Source organism: Ammospiza nelsoni, chromosome 1, assembly GCF_027579445.1.
Source record: "Ammospiza nelsoni isolate bAmmNel1 chromosome 1, bAmmNel1.pri, whole genome shotgun sequence".
Classification (NCBI taxonomy): Eukaryota; Metazoa; Chordata; class Aves; order Passeriformes; family Passerellidae; genus Ammospiza; species Ammospiza nelsoni.
In genome coordinates, this window is record NC_080633.1 from 153,974,129 (window position 1) to 153,992,117 (window position 17,989).

Sequence of the window (17,989 nt, forward strand, 5' to 3'; positions counted from 1 at the left end):
GGTTACCGTGATTCCCAGCGCGCACGCGCACCACGCCTCCCCCCCCCCCCCCCCCCCCCCCCTTCCCGGGCTACCGTGTTTCCCATAGCGCACGCGCACCCCACCCCTCCCAAAACCCCCATCCTCCAAGCCCTCCCATCAGCCCCCGCGGGAAGGAGCCTTCTCCCCGCCCCCCTCATTTGAATAAAGGGCGTGCCCAGCGCCTGTCCCCGCCCCCCGGCTCTGCCCCCATTGGCCGCGCCGCCGTTGTCGCTGGTGACGGGGACGCGGCGGGGTCGGAGCGCGCCGGGAGCGGCCGCGGAGCGAGGAGGGGCCGGGGGGGGGCTCGGGGTCGGTCACGGGGGGGCCATGGGAGCCCGAACCGGGGCCGGGGCCGGCGGCGGCGAGCGGTAGAGCCGCCGGGGATCATGGCGGAGAGGTGAGCGGCGGCGTCGCGGCGGGGGAATTGGGGACGGGGGGGCGGCTGGGCTGGGTGGGGGGGGCTGCGCCGCATGGTCCAACCCCCCCCTAAACCCCCTTTGGGGACCCCTTATTGCATCCCCGTCCTCCTTATATGGCGCTTATCGGGATGCCCCCCCCTCTCCGAGGTGCCCTTGGGGGGTCTTTGCCCTCCCCCGTTAGCACTTTGGGGGTCTCAGCCCCTTTTTGGGTGTTCCGTCCTCCTCCGGTTCCGTTTTTGGGTTTTTGGGGTGCTGGGTGGGGGCGTCGCCACCTGCGCTGCATCCAGGTGTGTTGGTGGGGCTGGAGAATTCCAAAACCCCCGTCCCGGATTTTGGTGCATGGAGGGGGGGGGGCTGGATGCGCCCACCTGGACGCCCGTGGCTGCGGGAAGGGGATGGGGAAAAACGGGGGGGATGGAGCCGAACCCCACCCTGGATTTCGGGGGGAATTGGGAAAGGATTAAGGGGGGGGAATTGGATCCCATCCTGCTCCCGGTGGAGGGGTTAAATCCCACCCTACTTCCCTTTTTTTGGGGGGGGTTTGGAAGTGCTGGATCCCACCCTGCTCCTCATGGAGGGGTTAAATCCCACCCTGCTTCTGTTTCGGGGGGGGTTTGGAGGGGCTGGATCCCACCCTGCTCCCTCTGGAAGGGGTTGTGGAAGGGGCTGGATCCCACCTGGAGCGGCTGGATCCCACCCTGCTCCTCTCAGAGCGTTTTATGGAGGGGCTGGATCCCGTCCTGCTCCTCGTGGCTGGGGCTGGATCCCGGTTCCCTGGTTTGTGGAGGGGCTGGATCCCACCCTGATGTTCTTGACAAGGGTTTGGAAGCGCTGGATCCCATCCTGCTCCCTATGGAGGTGTTAAATCCCACCCTGCTTCTATTTTGGGGGGCTGGATCCCGTCCTGCTCCTTATGGAAGGGTTAAATCCCACCCTGCTTCTCTTTTTGGGGGGTTTGGAGATGCTGGATGCCACCCTGCTCCTTATGGAAGGGTTAAATCCCACCCTGCTTCCGTTTTTAGAGGGGTTTGGAAGGGCTGGATCCCACCCTGTTCTCCTTGAGGGGTTTCATGAAGGTGCTGGATTCCATCCTGCTCCTTATGGAAGGGTTAAATCCCACCCTGCTTCTCTTTTTGGGGGGGTTTGGAAGTGCTGGATCCCACCCTGCTCCTTATGGAGGGGTTAAATCCTATCCTACTTCCATTTTTGGGGGTTGGATCCCATCCTGCTCCCTCTGGAGGGGTTGAATCCCACCCTGCTCCCCTTTTTTGGGGGGGTTTGGAGGGTCTGGATCCCATCCTGCTCCCTATGGAGGTGCTGGATCCCACCCTGCCCCTTCCAGAGGGATTAAATCCCATCCTACTTCCCTTTTTGGGGGGTTTGGAGATGCTGGATCCCACCCTGCTCCTTATGGAAGGGTTAAATCCCACCCTGCTTCCGTTTTTAGAGGGGTGTGGAGGGGCTGGATCCCACCCTGTTCTCCTTGAGGGGTTTCATGGAGGGCCTGGATCCCGTCCTGATCCACATGGAGGTGCTGGATCCCACCCTGCTTCTCTTTTTGGGGGTTTGGAAGGGCTGGATCCCACCCTGCTCCTTATGGAAGGGTTAAATCCTATCCTGCTTCCCTTTTTGGGGGGTTTGGAGGTGCTGGATCCCACCCTGCCCTTCCTGCGAGGTATTTGGAAGGGCTGGATCCCATCCTGCTCCTTAGGGAGGGGTCGAATCCCACCCTGCTTCCCTATTTGGGGGGTTTGGAAGGGCTGGATCCCACCCTGCTCCCTATGGAGGCGCTGAATCCCACCCTGCTGCCTCCGGGAGGGCTCGAATCCCACCCCGCTCCCCTTTTCGGGAACGTTTGGAGCTGCCGGATCCCATGGAAGGGGTTTGGATCCCACCCTCCGCAGGATGATGATGATGATGATGGGGTGGGGGATTAAATCCCACCCTCCTCGCTGGGAAAGGTGATGATGGAAGGGGCCGCATCCGTCCCCATCCCGCTCCCCGCCCGGCATCGGGCCGGGGGAAGGTTCCCGCTGCCCGGCATGGATCCCGCGGGGTGCGGGCGGTGTTTTCGTGGAGCTGGAAGGTGTGGCAGCGCTGGGTGTGGATGGATGCGCCGGGGATGGGGGGCGGGCAGCGATGGAGCCGCCTGGGATGGAGGGGATGGCAGGGATGGAGCGGGGGCTGCAGCGGGATGCGCCGCGCCGGAATTTGGGGCGGGGATCCGTGGGGCCAAAACCCGCTGGGTTTGGGAAGGTGGAGGGGCAGAGTTGTTCGGGATTTATTTGATTTCGCGAGGGCGACGGAGCCGCCGGTCCGGGATGTTTTTTTATTATTTTATTTTTTTTCCCCCTTCTTTTTCCTGTGCCGTTTCCCCCATTCCTTGCATTTCCCTCCAGCAGCGAAAACTGCAGGGTGGGAGTGGAGTTATTTATTTATTTCCTTATTTATTCATTTCCTCATTTATTTATTTCCTCATTCATTTATTTCCTCATTTGTTTATTTCCTTATTTATTTCCTCATTCATTCATTTCCTCATTCATTTATTTCCTCTTTATTTCCTCATTTATTTCCTCCCCCATTTATCTGTTTCCCCCCCCCTCCCCCCATTTATTTTATATTTTTTTCCCTCGTCTATTTGTTCGGTCCTTCATTTATTTCGTTATCCGCGGAGTCATTTATTTATCCTCTTATTTATTCCCACTTTAATCAACCCCCGGAGTGACCTCTACGGAGAAATCCGCAGCTGCTCCGGAGCCTCACCTGGCACACGCAGCTGGCTGGGATTAAGGGAAAAAAAATTAAAAAAAAAAAAAAAAAAAAAAAAAAACAACAAAAAACCCACATTTTCCATAGAGAACGGGCGGATTTGGGATGTTTGGAGGGAGCTGCCAGCAGCAGGTGGCTCGGGCAGGGCTGGAATTGGGATGGGATGATTCCATCCAGGGGTTGGTTCTGCTCCTTCCCCCACGGAATGGCTTTTCCCCGATGGAAGTTCATGGATCCCAAAATCAGCGGGGCTGGGAGGTGTGGGGAGCTGGGATTTGGTGCTGCCCGTGATTTTGGGGAAGGGGGATCTGGTTGTGGATGTGGATCAGTCCGGAATTGTGGGATCTCGGGTTATTTGTGTGGTTTTGTGCTGGATTTTGGAGTTCTCAGAGTGTTTTTCCATGTGGATTTTGGGGGGATCGAGGGTTTTATTCCTTCCCTCGGGATGAGTATCCAGCGGCCTTCCCTTTCCTCCAAAGGGAATTGGAATATCCTGGAATTGGGATATCCATTTTCTTGGAATATCCTGGAATTGGGATATCCATTTTCTTGGAATATCCTGGAATTGGGATATCCATTTTCTTGGAATATCCTGAATTACAAAATCCTGGAGTGGTTTGGGTAGGAAGAGGCCTTAAACCCCACCCAATCCCACAAGAAGGGACACTTTCCATGATCCCAGATTTATCCAATCCCAATCCAGCCTGGCCTGGATTGGAGTGTTGGGTCTTGGGGTCACTGGCAGGGAGAAATTCCAGGCCTAACAAAGCCTGAATTTGGGTGAATTTAACTCAAAAAATTAGAGTTTTGTGTCACTGGTGGTGGCACGACTCATGCCATCAGAACCAGGGATGGATTTTAGGATAATCCCATTATTCCTATTGGAAAGGAGCATTTTGGTGCTTTCTTTGGGAAGAAAGGCCTGCGGGGATGCCCTCGTTTTCCAGGGAAATCTTTGCTTTTCCCACCCAAATCCTGGATTTTTCCAGCTGCAAATCCACGAAATCCAAGGTCTGGGCTGTCTGTGAGCCAGATGTCCTCGGGCTGAACTTTTCCAGAGGGGCTGGAGATGGGTTCAAAGGGATTTTTGGGAATGTCCCGCTGTGCCGTGGGATTGGCTGCTTGGCGTGCTGGGAGCAACGAGGGGTCAGGGATTTGTGGAATTGTTTGGGCTGGAAAAAGACCCTTAAAATAAAAAAAAAATGGAGTTCAACCCTGAAAATGTTGGAAGGAAAGGGAATGGTTTTCCAAATCCTGACTCAGGTTGTGTTTCACGATGGGTTTTTCCTGATATCCATGAAAATTGATCAGTTCAGTTTTATCCCAATTATTTTTTGGGAATTTATCCATTGGTGCTGCTGTTTTTTGGGAGAAGGAGCTGCTTTTTTACCCTAGATGCAACCCCATCCGTGGTTTTTATGGATTTTCCAACCTTTGTAGGATTTCCAGGCTGGATCATCCCAAATGATCCACAATCATTTTTAAAAAAGGTGTTTTGTGGAATTCCAGGCTTCTGGAAAAATGTTGTGTGTGTGTGTGGTTGGTTGGACATCACAATTCCTGGGAATATGGGGAATCCACTCCATGAAAATCTCATCCCACCAAATCCCTTCTTTAGGGATGGATCCCATAGGATATCCCTGTGGATAATCCTGATGTTCTCAGGTAGAGCTCCAGGGAAGGAATTCCCTCAACTTTCAAGTGCTCCTTTAAAGGTTGTTTTTCCCTCCATTTCCCGGAATATTGGGATGAATCCATAGTTCTTTACCTGGATTTGATGGTGACCCACTTAGGCCTTGATCGCAAAATTCCAGGTTTTTTGGAACTCATTAAACTATTCCCAGGAAACCAAAGCTTTACCGTCATTCCTTTCCTGAGAAATGATGGACTTTGGGAGTTCCCGCCTCTGGGAATTTGGGAACAGCCACCACAAAAAAAGCCCAACCAAATAATGACCCAAAAACCTTGGGGAAAAAAAAAAATCCCGAATCCAAACCACAAAACACAGCCGGGAATTCAGGCAGATTCCAAAGTCAAATTGATGTCAAATCCTGTAAAACCACACGTTCCTCGATGGTGGAATTTAGAATTTGGCCGTGGAGGGGCCTGGATTTGGGGGAGGGATCCCAAATAATAAAATCTGGGATTTTTGGGGCCGTTCTGTCACCGTTTTATGGAGTTTTCCTTCGGGAATGTTCTCTCCAGATGAAAAATATCGGTGGGAATTTCATTTAGATGATTAAGGTTTGGTTAAGAGTTTTCATTCGGGAATGTTCGCTCCAGATTGAAAACATCGGTGGGAATTTCATTTAGATGATTAAGATTTGGTTAAGGTGATTACAGAGTTGTTCCAGTGACCTCTTCCTTCAAAAAAAAAAAAATTCCAAAAAATTCCTTTAAATCCCCATTCCTTGCTCTCCCTCCTGCATTTTTGCTCCAGTGATTATTTCCTTACATGCTCTAAATAACGCATTGAACCCCGACCTTTTCCTCTTCCTCCTCTGGCTCTTCCCAAAAATAAACATTCCGGCTGGAATTTGTTCTCTCCAGCTCATCCAGGCCGGCTATTTTTAATTCCAGAAGTGTTTGAGGGATGAATATGCTCCAGGTGCCGAGGGGGAGAAGCGGAGCGCTCCAGACCTCCCCGTGCCCTTGGGAATTCGGTGTTGTCCCTGAAATTGCTCCCAGGGATCCCCAAATCCCGGGATTTTTTTTTTGGTTTCCCAGCTCCTGAAAGGATCACATTGTGCTGCTCCAATGGGAGGTGCCTCCCATCTCCCAAATTCTTCATCCCTCGCTCTTTCCTTGACCTTCACGGATCCAGGGATTTGATTTATTTCCTTCCTCCCGCTCCTGCCCTTTAAACATTCCCACGTCCATCCTGATTTTTAGGGAATAAACCCACCAATCCCAGTTGTTTATTTAGGGAGCTGAAAGCATCACTCTGTCTTTTGGGAAGCTGGATATCCCCATCTCCACGTTCCTGAGAGGAAAATAAATCTTATTTCCTTTTTTTTTTTCAAGTCTTTCCCAAAAATAAATGGGAAGAAGCAGTGGAGTGACCCAGCGGTGTCATTCCAAGACCAGGAAATGCCATTCCCGCAGGGAAAATTCCTGATTGTTGAGGAAGGTATCTTAAGGCTTGGAGCAAATGAGAGGCCTGGAATGGATACTCAGAGGGAGAAGGTTTTGTTTATGGGTTTTCCCGGTTTTTGTTTGTTGGATTTTCCCGGTTTTTGTTGGATTTTCCCAGTTTTTGTTTGTTGGATTTTCCTGGTTTTTGTTTGTTGGATTTTCCCGGGTGTTGTTTGTTGGATTTTCCTGGTTTTTGTTTGTTGGATTTCCCTGGTTTTTGTTTGTTGGATTTTCCTGGTTTTTGTTTGTTGGGTTTTCCCGGTTTTTGTTTGTTGGATTTTCCCGGTTTTTGTTGGATTTTCCTGGTTTTTGTTTGTTGGATTTTCCCGGTTTTTGTTTGTTGGGTTTTCCCGGTTTTTGTTTGTTGGATTTTCCCGGTTTTTGTTGGATTTTCCCAGTTTTTGTTTGTTGGATTTTCCCGGTTTTTGTTTGTTGGGTTTTCCCGGTTTTTGTTTGTTGGATTTTCCTGGTTTTTGTTGGATTTTCCTGGTTTTTGTTTGTTGGATTTTCCCGGTTTTTGTTTGTTGGGTTTTCCCGGTTTTTGTTTGTTGGATTTTCCCGGTTTTTGTTGGATTTTCCTGGTTTTTGTTTGTTGGATTTTCCCAACTCTGGGATCCTGGCAGGTTTCGTTCCTGGCTGGAATTGGGCTTGGAATTCTGGTGTTTGGGGTTGGAGCAAAATTCCGGAATGGTTTGGGTGGGAAGGGACCTTCAGGATCACCCATGGGCTTCCAAAATCCCAGGTTGCTCCAAGCCCTGTCCAAGCTGGCCTTGGACAATTCCAGGGATCCAGGAACAGCCGCAAATTCTCTGGGAATTCCATCGCAGCCCCTCACCACCCTCCCAGGGCAGAATTCCTCCCCAAAATCCCATCCATCCCTGCCCTCTGGCAGTGGGAAGCCATTCCCTGTGTCCTGTCCCTCCATCCCTCATCCCAAATCCCTCTCCAGCTCTCCTGGATCCCTTTCAGGCGCTGGAAGCGTCTCCCAGATTTTCTTCCCTTCTCCAGGTGAACCCTCCCAACCCTTTTCCCGTTTTCCTGGGATTTCGCCTCCTGGGCCACGACTGCCTTCACCCACTCTGTCCCTTTATCCTTCACCACCAAAAAACACGGAAAAAATCCCTGGATTGAGGCACGGTTCCTTCCTCGCGGTCTTTTCCCTATGGAATTGTGCCGGGGCCGGATTCCGGTGAATTCTGGGCCTCCTTTTCCCGAGGTTCTGGGATTTCCCTGCCGGCCTCGTTGTGTTCTTGTGAATCTTCCTTCTCTGCTCCTTTCATTCCCCTTGGAGTGGAAACGGCTTCCAGCGGATCCGCGTGTTTGGGAAAGCCGTTGGAAAACGTTAATTTGGGAAGTGCAGCCGTGGAATTATGGAATTTTTTTAATTGGCTGGGAGAGGTCACGGAAAAGCATGGAAAAGTGCAATTATGGGATGGGAATGGGGTGGTTTTCTGTCTGGAAGAGGAGGATGGGCAATGAGGAGCCTGGGAATAACGTGGGGAATGGAAACGGCTTCAGCGGATCCGCGTGTCCGGGAAAGCCGTTGGAAAACGTTACTTTGGGAAGCGCCGCTGTGGAATTGCGGTTTTTTAAAAATAGAAAAAAAAATCTTCCTTGGCTGGGAGAGGTCAAGGAAAAACCTGGAAAAGTGTAATTATGGGATGGGGATGGGGATGGGGTGGTTTTCTGTCTGGAAGAGGAGGATGGGCAGTGAGGAGCCTGGGAATAGCGTGGGAATTCCTGTTGCTTTGGAATTCCAACCTGCCGTCGGTCCAGGGCGTTGGGAGCGCGGAAATCAGGGAATCGTGGAATTGGGCGGGATGAGGATGTAGAGAGCACCCAATTCCACCCCTTTGCCATGGGAAGGGATAATTTCCGCTATCCCAGGTTCTTCCAGCCTGGCCTTGGACAATTCCAGGGATGGAGCAGCCACAGCTTCTCTGGGAATTCCATCCCAGCCCCTCACCACCCTCCCAGGCAGGAATTCATCCCAACATCCCACCTATCCCTGCCCTTTTGCCCCCATTCCCTGTTATCCTGTCATTCCCTGCCTTTTCCCAAAACCCTTTCCCATCTTTTTTTTGGGATGTTTTTGGACTCTAAATCCCTTCAAAGGCTCCAAGTGAAGCCGTCCCTGGATTCTGAGTTCCAGGTGGGCTCGGAAGGGAAAATTCTGCTCCTTGAAGATCCCATCTTCCCTATTTTCCGCATTCCAGGGTTATTTTCCATCTTTTTGGTGTCTGTTTTTAAATTCCTGATTTTCAGGGACACATCCCGAGCTGCCCCGAGCACGGACACAGGGATTTGGTGGATCTGTGGATGCATCCTGAATTTTATTGGGAATTAAGTTGCTTCTTGGGGGTTTTCTGGATCCATTTTTTGGAGCTGGGCTTGGATTTCTGGATGCTTCCTACGGTTCTTTGCTCCCTTTAATCCAAAGGGTGCATCCATGGATCCATGACAGGGAAAGAAGGAATTCCATGGAGCCCTTTCCCAGTTGGACCGCTTGAAAAAAAAAAATAAATAAATAACAGAACAAAAATCCTCAGCAAGATTTAACGTAGTTGGGAATATTTGGGAATAATTAGGGAAAAGAGGGGAGAAAAATAATTGGGAAAAGAGGAAAAATTCCTTTTGGAAGAAGAGGAATTGAGGGGTTCGTGCTCGCGGGTCTCTGACTGCTTCAGCGGGCTCTGGGTGAGGTGGGAGGGGATTTTTCTTCCTCTTCCCGGAAAAAATTGTGGGATTTGGGTCGGAGGTTGTTGGTGGAGGCTCCTGGACTTGGGATTGTCCACAGGGATGGAATTCTTCTTATTTATGGAATCGTGGAACGGGTTGGATTAAAAATCAGCCAGTTCCAACTCCTGCCGTGGGCAGGGACACCTTCTCCCATTTTCCAGGTTGCTCCAAGCCCTTCCCAACCTGACCTTGATAATTCTAGGGATGGGGCAGCCATGGAATTCCCTGGGAATTCCATTCCAGCGCCTCACCACCCTCGCCGTAATAAATTCCTTCCTTAAATCCGGTCTGAATGGATCAGGAATCCATTGCTGGGTTGGGGGCCTGGGGTTGCCGATTCCTGTGGGGACGGGAGCGGCTTCCCTCGGGATTGGTGCGTCCCTAATTAAGTGTGTCTGGATTAAATGGAGCAGTCGGGCAACAAAAACCTGGAAAAGCCTCTTTTTGACAAAAAAATTAATTTATTTCCCATTAATTCCACATCAAATTGATTTTCATTGCAGCCTCTGCCTCTCCCAAGGAGCAGGGGCCGTTCCCTTCCCTATTCCCACATTTCCAGGAGGCGCCATCGGATCTGCCAGGAATGAGAAAATCCCAAACCAATCCAACCTTTTAGGAACCTTTTTCTTTTCCCCCTTCTTCTCCTGAAAGTCACCTTGAGGGATCCACGTCGGACCGTGGCGGTTCCATTCCAGGGATATTTTTTTGGAAGTGGGTGCTGCTCCCAAAAAAAAAAAAAAAAAAAAAAAACCCCAAAAAATTCCACAGTGATCCAGAGAAAGTATTTTCTGTCTGGGAATTTTCTGTTTTAGCAGGAATTTCCTGAGGGTTTTGTTTCTTTTTTTTTTTTTTAATTGTGGAAATTGCTGTGCTCAGGACTCTCCAAACGCCGATAAGTGAGTCTGGAATTATTCCTGTCCCGTCACGCTCCAGCTCACCTGAACAATTCCCCCTTTTTTCCCTCGGCTGGGAGGGGCACGGAAAAAGGGATTTTTATCAGCATGGAATTGGGAATAAGATGAAAGAATGGTTTGGAAAGGGATCTTAAAAAGAACTCCCAACCCCCCTTCCATGGGCAGGGACAACCCAGGTTGCTCCAATCCCATCCAACCTGGCCTTGGACACTTCCAGGGATGGAGCAGCCACAGCTTCTCTGGGAATTCCGTCCCATTCCTGCCCCTCATCCCAACGCTCACAGCACAGAATAAAATTGGAAACATTTTTTTGTGGGAAAACCCATGGGAATAACACAGGGCAGGAAAACTGATCTTTATTTATCATCTCTGTAATCCGCCAAAGTGGGTTTTTTTTTTGGGAAGCTCCAAACAGGAAATCAGCCCAAACCCTTGGGAAAAGCTGGGTGTGAGGAGGAGCAGATTTGGCGACAGATCCCGGTGCTTTTCCACGCAGGAAAATCCCAATCCAGACTTTTAAGCCACAGTTGGGATTTTGCTTCATTCCATGTGTTCCTCCTCGGCCTTATCAGCTCATTAAGTGCCTTATCAGGAGGGATCTGTGGCCTTTGGAATTCCTGTGGGATCATAGAAAAATCGGGATACTCCTGGCATGTGCAAATATCTTCCCTTGAGGCTTTTAACTGTGGGAAAAAAGTGGCTTTTTGGGGGGATAAGTTTTTGGGAATTCCTGGATCGGGGAAGTGACATTCCCACTGTGCCGAGGGATCTCAAATCCCGGGATTTGTTTTGGGCCCTTCATGACAAAAAGGACATTGAGGGGCTGGAGCGTGGATTCCCTAATCATGGAATCATGGAATGGATTTGGGGAAAAGGTCTGGAACGCCAGGAGCAGCTGGGGAGGGGTGGGGAAAAAAGGGAATTTTTTTAGGGATAAATGAGCTGAGCTTAAGAGTTGTCCCTCCTCGTGTCAAATCCCACTGCAAAGCCAGGAATTCCGATTCCATTCCTCGTTCCCTTTCCTTTCGCTGGAACGCGGAAAACTCCTAAATTTGGAAAAACCGAGAGCCTGGATGTTTCAGTGCCGCGAACATTTTTTCCCCGGGGTCGGTTTTGTTCTGGAGAACCTGGAAAAGGGAATTTCAGAGGGTGCAAACCTGAGGCTGTCGGTGACTCACGGATCTCCCTCCGCCCACATTCCCTGATCCAAGCTCTTTTCCTGGTTCTTGTCAGATTTTCCTGGGTGCCAGGAATCATTTCACCCTCAGGAACGCCCCTGAGGGGATCTCGAAGCTTTTTTCATGCTCCGGGAGAGCTGGAGAGGGATTTGGGATAAGGGATGAAGGGATAGGACACCAGGGAATGGCTTCCCACTGGTTGGGTGGGATATTGGGGAGGAATTCTTCACTTTGAGGGGCTGGGATGGAATTCCCAGCCCCTGGATCCCTGGAATTGTCCAAGGCCAGATTGGATGGCGCTTGGAGCAGCCTGGGATAGTGGAAGGGAGTTGGAGCTGAACGGGCTCGGATCCAATCCCTTCCAACCCAACCCATCCCAGGATTTTGTGAAATTAAAGCTCCATGGAATTTTGGCTCAGGCAGGATTTAGAGCTGGAACAGAAAGGCACAAATGTCCGAGGGGGTCTGGGAAAACCTGGAAAACTGTCAAAAAAACAGGGATTGGGAAGGGAAAGATGAGAGGGGAATGAGGAATAAATTACTTATAGGTAAAAAGTAGAATCGTGGAAGTTTTTAGGCTGGAAAGGAGCTTTAAGCTCTCCCAAGGCCACCACTGACCGTGTCCCCAAGTGGATTTTGGATCCCTCCCGGACAGGATTCCTCCCTTTGGATTCCTCCCTTTCCAGGAGGAATTCTCCCAAAAATATCCCACTAAACCTCTCCCGATGCCACTTGAGGCCATCTCCTCTCGTCCCATCCCTCATTCCCCTTGGGAGAAAATCCCGACCTTCACCCGGCTCCGACCTCGGAGCAGGAACTCGGCGAGGGGGAAAAGAATCCCAATTAATTCCCGGGTGTGGAATTAATCCGAAGGGACAGAAGCTCGGGAGAGGAGAAGCGGATGTGAAGGAGGCCGAGGGTGCTCCGGGCTATGCGTGGAAGTTGCGTGCCGGGAGAGGGGCGCGGAAGCTCTTTGATTGTGATCAGGGATGAAGGGCAGGCTCGGGGAAAAAAAAAACAACAAAAAAACAGGGAAGTTTGGAATGGTTGTGAGGGAAAAAACGAGCCACGCTTCATTTCCTAAATCCTTATTTATGGAGAATGCAGAAATATTCCAGGAAAATTTAAATCACAGAAATGAAGGGAGATTTGGTGTCGCCTCCGTGGGTTTTTTAGGAATTGTTGTTCCTGGAAGGTTGTGGAATTGCTGAAGCCTTTGAGGGATTTGGGGTGGGAAGGGCAGGAATAAATGAGTTTATGGATTTGCCTGAAATTGTGGAAATTGGAGTGGACCACAGAGGCTTTTTAAGGAAGAATCTTGTTTGGAGCTTCTGAAATGGTGAATGATATTTTTCGTAGTGAGATAAATGCGTAAAAATCCCTTTTTTTTAATCAGGAATTTTACAGCAGGAATTTCCGGAGCAGGAACAGGAGAAGCCTTGGAATAAGGGTCAAATCACCAAAAAAACCCCAGTTTTGTGATTTGACAAAATCAGCTTTGGCTCCTTCACAGCACCGAGAATTCCAAGGGAAAGCTTGGGATTGGGAGAGGTTCTGTCGTTCATCCCAAACGTTTCAGGGAGAAGGGAATGGGCAGGATGTGATCTCACAAAAGTCGTCTGAGGGTGCGCCACAACAGATTTGTTTTTTTTTTTGGGATCCTTCTCCATGAATGAACCTTTGTATTTTCGACAAAATTCGCCTGGAAATGTTTTTTATCCCAACTTTTTTCTATGAGATTCCAAAGGAATGTCGGAGGAAGCGATGGGAATAGAAGGGCAGGAGAATTGGGGGAAAAAAGTGACAAAAAGTGTGACCGCGGCAGGAGCTCCACATTTGGAGAAATTCCAAGTAGACCTTGGGCACGAGGAGAACATTTGGGAACATTGGAGCTGGCTGGGGGTTGGGATCTGCTCCCAGGGGAAAAGGAGCAGGACGAGGGGAAACTCCAGCCATGCCAGGGCAGGTTTAGGCTGGATTTTGGGAAAATTCCTCCCGGAATTTTTGGCACAGGGAGAATCAGGAATATTTTGGGCTGGGAACGATAACGAGGCCTTAACTGAGAATCCGTTTGAGGCAGGATCTGTTTGGTGCAGGAGATCAGGAGAAATCCAGTTAAAAATCCCGGGATGCAGAAATAGGAATGACAAAGGGTGTGGGATCTCTCCTTGTCTTCTAAATCAGAGGGAGAAGCTCCAGTTGGGCTTCCAACCCTTTAATCCACCAAAACATATTTCCAAGGAATGTTTTCTTTCTCCTATTCCTCAATTTAACTCTTCCAACTTGCTCCGCGTGCTGCACTTATTCCTTTACCAGTTTTAGGCTCGCTTCCCCTTGACAAATTCCCTTTTATCCCAAAAAAAGGCCTTGAACTGCTCCAAAGGGCAAAAATACTCGGAGATCATACTCAGATTTGGTTTTTTTCCCACATCTGACTCAGGAACTCTTCTGTCAGCTGGAGGAGGAGGAAGAATAATTTAAAATATTCAACCCTTCACGAGCAGCGCTCCAAGAGTGTTTTTAATGCAGCCGGAATAAGATTTGGGTTTTGGAGCTCTCTTGGTATTGATTTGTTGCTTCAATTTGCTCGTCGTGCATGGAGGGAGGAAAATGTTTTTATAAAAAGATTTCTGAGCACCCCAGCGATGGCTGGACCATCACCGAGTTGCTTTGGCTGTTCATGGTTAATTTGATTTCTATTTAAAGCCAGCAGGGATTTATTTGGTCGCGTTTCAAAGGAGGAAAAAAAAAGTGAGGAGTGGGCGGATCTCATCGGGACCCTGATTTAGGAGATGTCTCCTCCTTCCCCACCTCACATCGGGGCTTTTTTATCCCAAATTTCTGTCTCACCCTCACCTGGGTGCAAGTGAGGAGAGTAAATCAAAAACATCCTAAAAAAAACCCCAATAAAACAAAACAAACCCCAAATCTTGGTGTTTAAGGAATTTTCCTGCTCGCCTTGTCATCTTCCCTCGTTTTTAGCTGCACTTTTCAACCGTAGCTTCCAAAACCCAAAACAAACCCCAAATCCCCAAATCTTGGTGTTTAAGGAATTTTCCTACTCACCTTGTCGTCTTCCCTCGTTTTTAGCTGCACTTTTCAACCGCAGCTTCCAAAACCCCAAACAAATCCCAAATCTTGGTGTTTAAGGAGTTTTCCTGCTCGCCTTGTTGTCTTCCCTTATTTTTAGCTGCACTTTTCAACCGCAGCTTCCAAAACCCAAAACAAACCCCAAATCCCCAAATCTTGATGTTTAAGGAAATTTCCTGCCCACCTCATCGTCTTCCCTCGTTCTTAGCTGCAATTTCAACTGTAGCGTCCAAAACCCAAAACAAACTCTAAATCTTGGTGTTTAAGGAATTTTTTAGGCTGGAAAGCTCGTCTCAACATCCTCCCTCGTTTTTAGCTGCACTTTTCAACTGCAGCTTTCAAAATTTAAAACAACCCCAAATCTTGGTGTTTAAGGAATTTTCCTGCTCGCCTCATCATCCTCCCTCGTTTTTAGCTGCACTTTTCAACCATAGCTTCCAAAATCCAAAACAAACCTCAAATCCTCAAATCTTGATGTTTCAGGAATTTTCCTGCTCGCCTCATCATCCTCCCTCGTTTTTAGCTGCACTTTTCAACCATAGCTTCCAAAACCCAAAACAAACTCTAAATCTTGGTGTTTAAGGAATTTTTTAGGCTGGAAAGCTCGTCTCAACATCCTCCCTCGTTTTTAGCTGCACTTTTCAACTGCAGCTTTCAAAATTTAAAACAACCCCAAATCTTGGTGTTTAAGGAATTTTCCTGCTTGCCTCATCATCCTCCCTCGTTTTTAGCTGCACTTTTCAACCCTAGCTTCCAAAATCCAAAACAAACCCCAAATCCTCAAATCTTGATGTTTCAGGAATTTTCCTGCTCGCCTCATCATCCTCCCTCGTTTTTAGCTGCACTTTTCAACCATAGCTTCCAAAACCCAAAACAAACCCCAAATCCTCAAATCTTGATGTTTCAGGAATTTTCCTGCTCGCCTCATCATCTTCCCTCGTTTTTAGCTGCACTTTTCAACCATAGCTTCCAAAACCCAAAACAAACCCCAAATCCTCAAATCTTGATGTTTCAGGAATTTTCCTGCTCGCCTCATCATCTTCCCTCGTTTTTAGCTGCACTTTTCAACCATAGCTTCCAAGAGCACGGGTCATCGACCTGGAGATTGGCAGATGAGATTCCCTCTGGCTCCGGTGTCGCTCTGAGGAATCCGTGTCCGGAAAGGCGGAATTGAGCCGGGTGGGCACCGCTGGGTGAGGAACCCAACGAAGGCGTTGCCTGGGGGATGGAAATGCCCTCAGAGCCTGGCAATGTCTGGCAATTCCTACTTTTCCCTGGAAATTTGTTGCCCAGGCAGTTGGAAGAGGTTTTATTCTCAGGGTTGGAATCCAGGATCTTGGAACGCTGTGTTATCCTGGAATCTTTGCCTCAGTTTCTGAGCGGGGGTGTTGGGTGGTGCTTGATGAGTTTCTGCTCAAATGTTTGGGTTTGAAGGGTCTCAGCTGGGAAGGCCTCGAGGGTTGGGATTGATTTTCCTTTCCTTGAAAAAATTGGATCGTGTTGGAGCCAAGCTGGGAGAGCTGGGAATGTCCATCCTGGAGAAGAGAAGGATCCAGGGAGAGCTGGGATCTCCTTCCAGTGCCTGAAGGGACTCCAGGAGAGCTGGAGAGAGATTTAGGACACGGAATGGAGGGACAGGACACTGGGAATGGCTTCCAGAGGCCAGGGATAGATGGAATATTGGGAAGGAATTCTGCCTTGAGAGGCTGAAGAGGCCTGGAATGGAATTCCCAGAGAATCTGCAGCTGTCCCATCCCTGGAAATGTCCAAGGACAGCTTGGATGGTGCTTGGAGCAACCTGGGATAGTGGAAGTTTTCCAAGGCAGGGAGTTGGAACTGGATGGTCTGGAAGGTCCTTTCCAACCCAACCCATTCCGGAATTTTATCCTGCTCTTGATGAGTTTCTGCTCAAATGTTTGGGTTTGAAGGGTCTCAGCTGGGAAGGCCTCGAGGGTTGGGATTGATTTTCCTCTCCCTGAAAAAATTGGATTGTGTTTGAGCCAAGCTGGGAGAGCTGGGAATGTCCAGCCTGGAGAAGGGAAGGATCCAGGGAGACCTCAGAGCTGCTTCCAGTGGCTGAAGGGGCTCCAGGAGAGCTGGAGAGGGATTTGGGACACGGGATGGAATGACAGGACACTGGGAGGGGTTCCCACTTCCAGAGGGCAGAGATAGAAGGGATTTTGGGAAGGAATTCTGCCTTGTGAGTGTGGTGAGGCCCTGGAATGGAATTCCCGGAGAAGCTGTGGCTGCCCCATCCCTGGAAGTGTCCACGGCCAGCTTGGATGGTGCTTGGAGCAACCTGGGATAGTGGAAGTTATCCAAGGCAGGGAGTTGGAACTGGATGGTCTTGCAGGTCCTTTCTGACCCAATAAAATTCCATTCTGGAATTTTATCCTGCTGGTGCCACTCTGGAAGGAGAATCCTGCTGGATAACGGGATCAGCTCCCCATCCAACACCTCAGAGCTGTGGCCATTTTATGGCCAAGGTCCAGCTGGCTGTGGACCTTCCCCACGGACACTCAGCGTGCTTGGAGAACATCCCAAGTGGCTCAAAATTAGGGATAAACAACTTTTTTGGACAATTTGTGGTGGGAAACATTCCCGGTGAGCTCACTTGGGCGAGTCCCCGCGCCAGACAGGCCCGGCGAGTCCCGGAGGCTCCAACAACGTCTCACCCATTCCCAAACAACCACTGACACCCCCAAAAGGTTGGGATGGGATCGTTTATCCCGGGAGGCAGCCGCTGTGGTTCCTTGGAGTGTCTGGGGGATGATTTCCCTAATTTCCCTGCTGCTCCGAGGGTTTTAATCAGCCGGCAAATTGCAGGCCTGGCTGATTCCCGCCTTATCTCCCGGCCTTGCTGCTTGGGTTCAAGGGCCCAGCTCGGCTTTGTCATCTCAAGATGAGCTCCCAAATTTCTTTGAGGGTGGAATTAAAGGCTGTGAGCACGCAGGACCTGCTGGTTTGAGCAGCTCCTCAAACTTTGTTTAACCACAGGAAGCATTCCTGGTTCTTTGAGGAGGAGCCTTTCCATGAAAATCCCCCCCTCCACCTCGCCCCGTGACTCAGCCACATCCAGCTCCAACCCTGGGGAATCGCGTTGAATCCTCCAAATTCCCCCGTCATCCGTGAAAATTCCGTGACGCAGCATCCCCTTAACCTGGTTACCTGCTTTTCCCGTGGTTTTTCAGAGGGATCCCTGCGTTTCCTCTGCCCTATTTTCCCTTGGCAGCTCCGTCACAAGGGTGACACGGATAAGGAGGGAAATTTTCCGCTCTCCCGCGGGGGCCTGGAGCCCGATTTGATTTGGGATAATCAAACCTTCCAGCTGCTTTGTTCCAGGCACCTATTATTGGGAAAGGAGGCCGCTGTGAGCCCTCACAAAGGGTTGGGAAGGGCCGGAATTCAAAGGGAAGCAGGTTCAGGGAGGAGGATTTGGTCACCTCAGCCTTTTTTGGGAGAGGGCGTGGGAGTTGGGATTTGGGTCATTTGTTCTTCCTGCTGTAATAAAAGCAGATCCTAATTGCTGCAGGTTCTTGCTATTGTGCCAAAATTGCCGTGACAGGTAAAACCATTCCCGGCGTTGCTGTTCCAAAAATGTCAATGCAAAAGAAAAAAGAATCGTTTTCCCGGTGAGAATTCCCTGTTTTTCCAATCCACAGCTTCCAAGATGTGGGTGATGGGTGGGCTGGATGAAACTCCTCCCTTTTTCCATGGTGGTTTC

The 17,989-nt window shown here is 49.8% G+C and overlaps 1 protein-coding gene across 1 annotated transcript in view; it reads left to right on the forward strand.

Moving 5' to 3' along the window:
• The first annotated feature begins 354 nt into the window (after positions 1-354).
• Positions 355-17,989, forward strand: part of ARHGAP39 (Rho GTPase activating protein 39) — a 150,587-nt gene continuing 132,952 nt past the window's right edge. Inside the window, exon 1 of the mRNA XM_059482033.1 lies at positions 355-418. Coding sequence (XP_059338016.1) covers positions 408-418 — 11 coding nt within the window. The 5' untranslated portion in view covers positions 355-407. The remainder of the gene's footprint in view (positions 419-17,989) is intronic.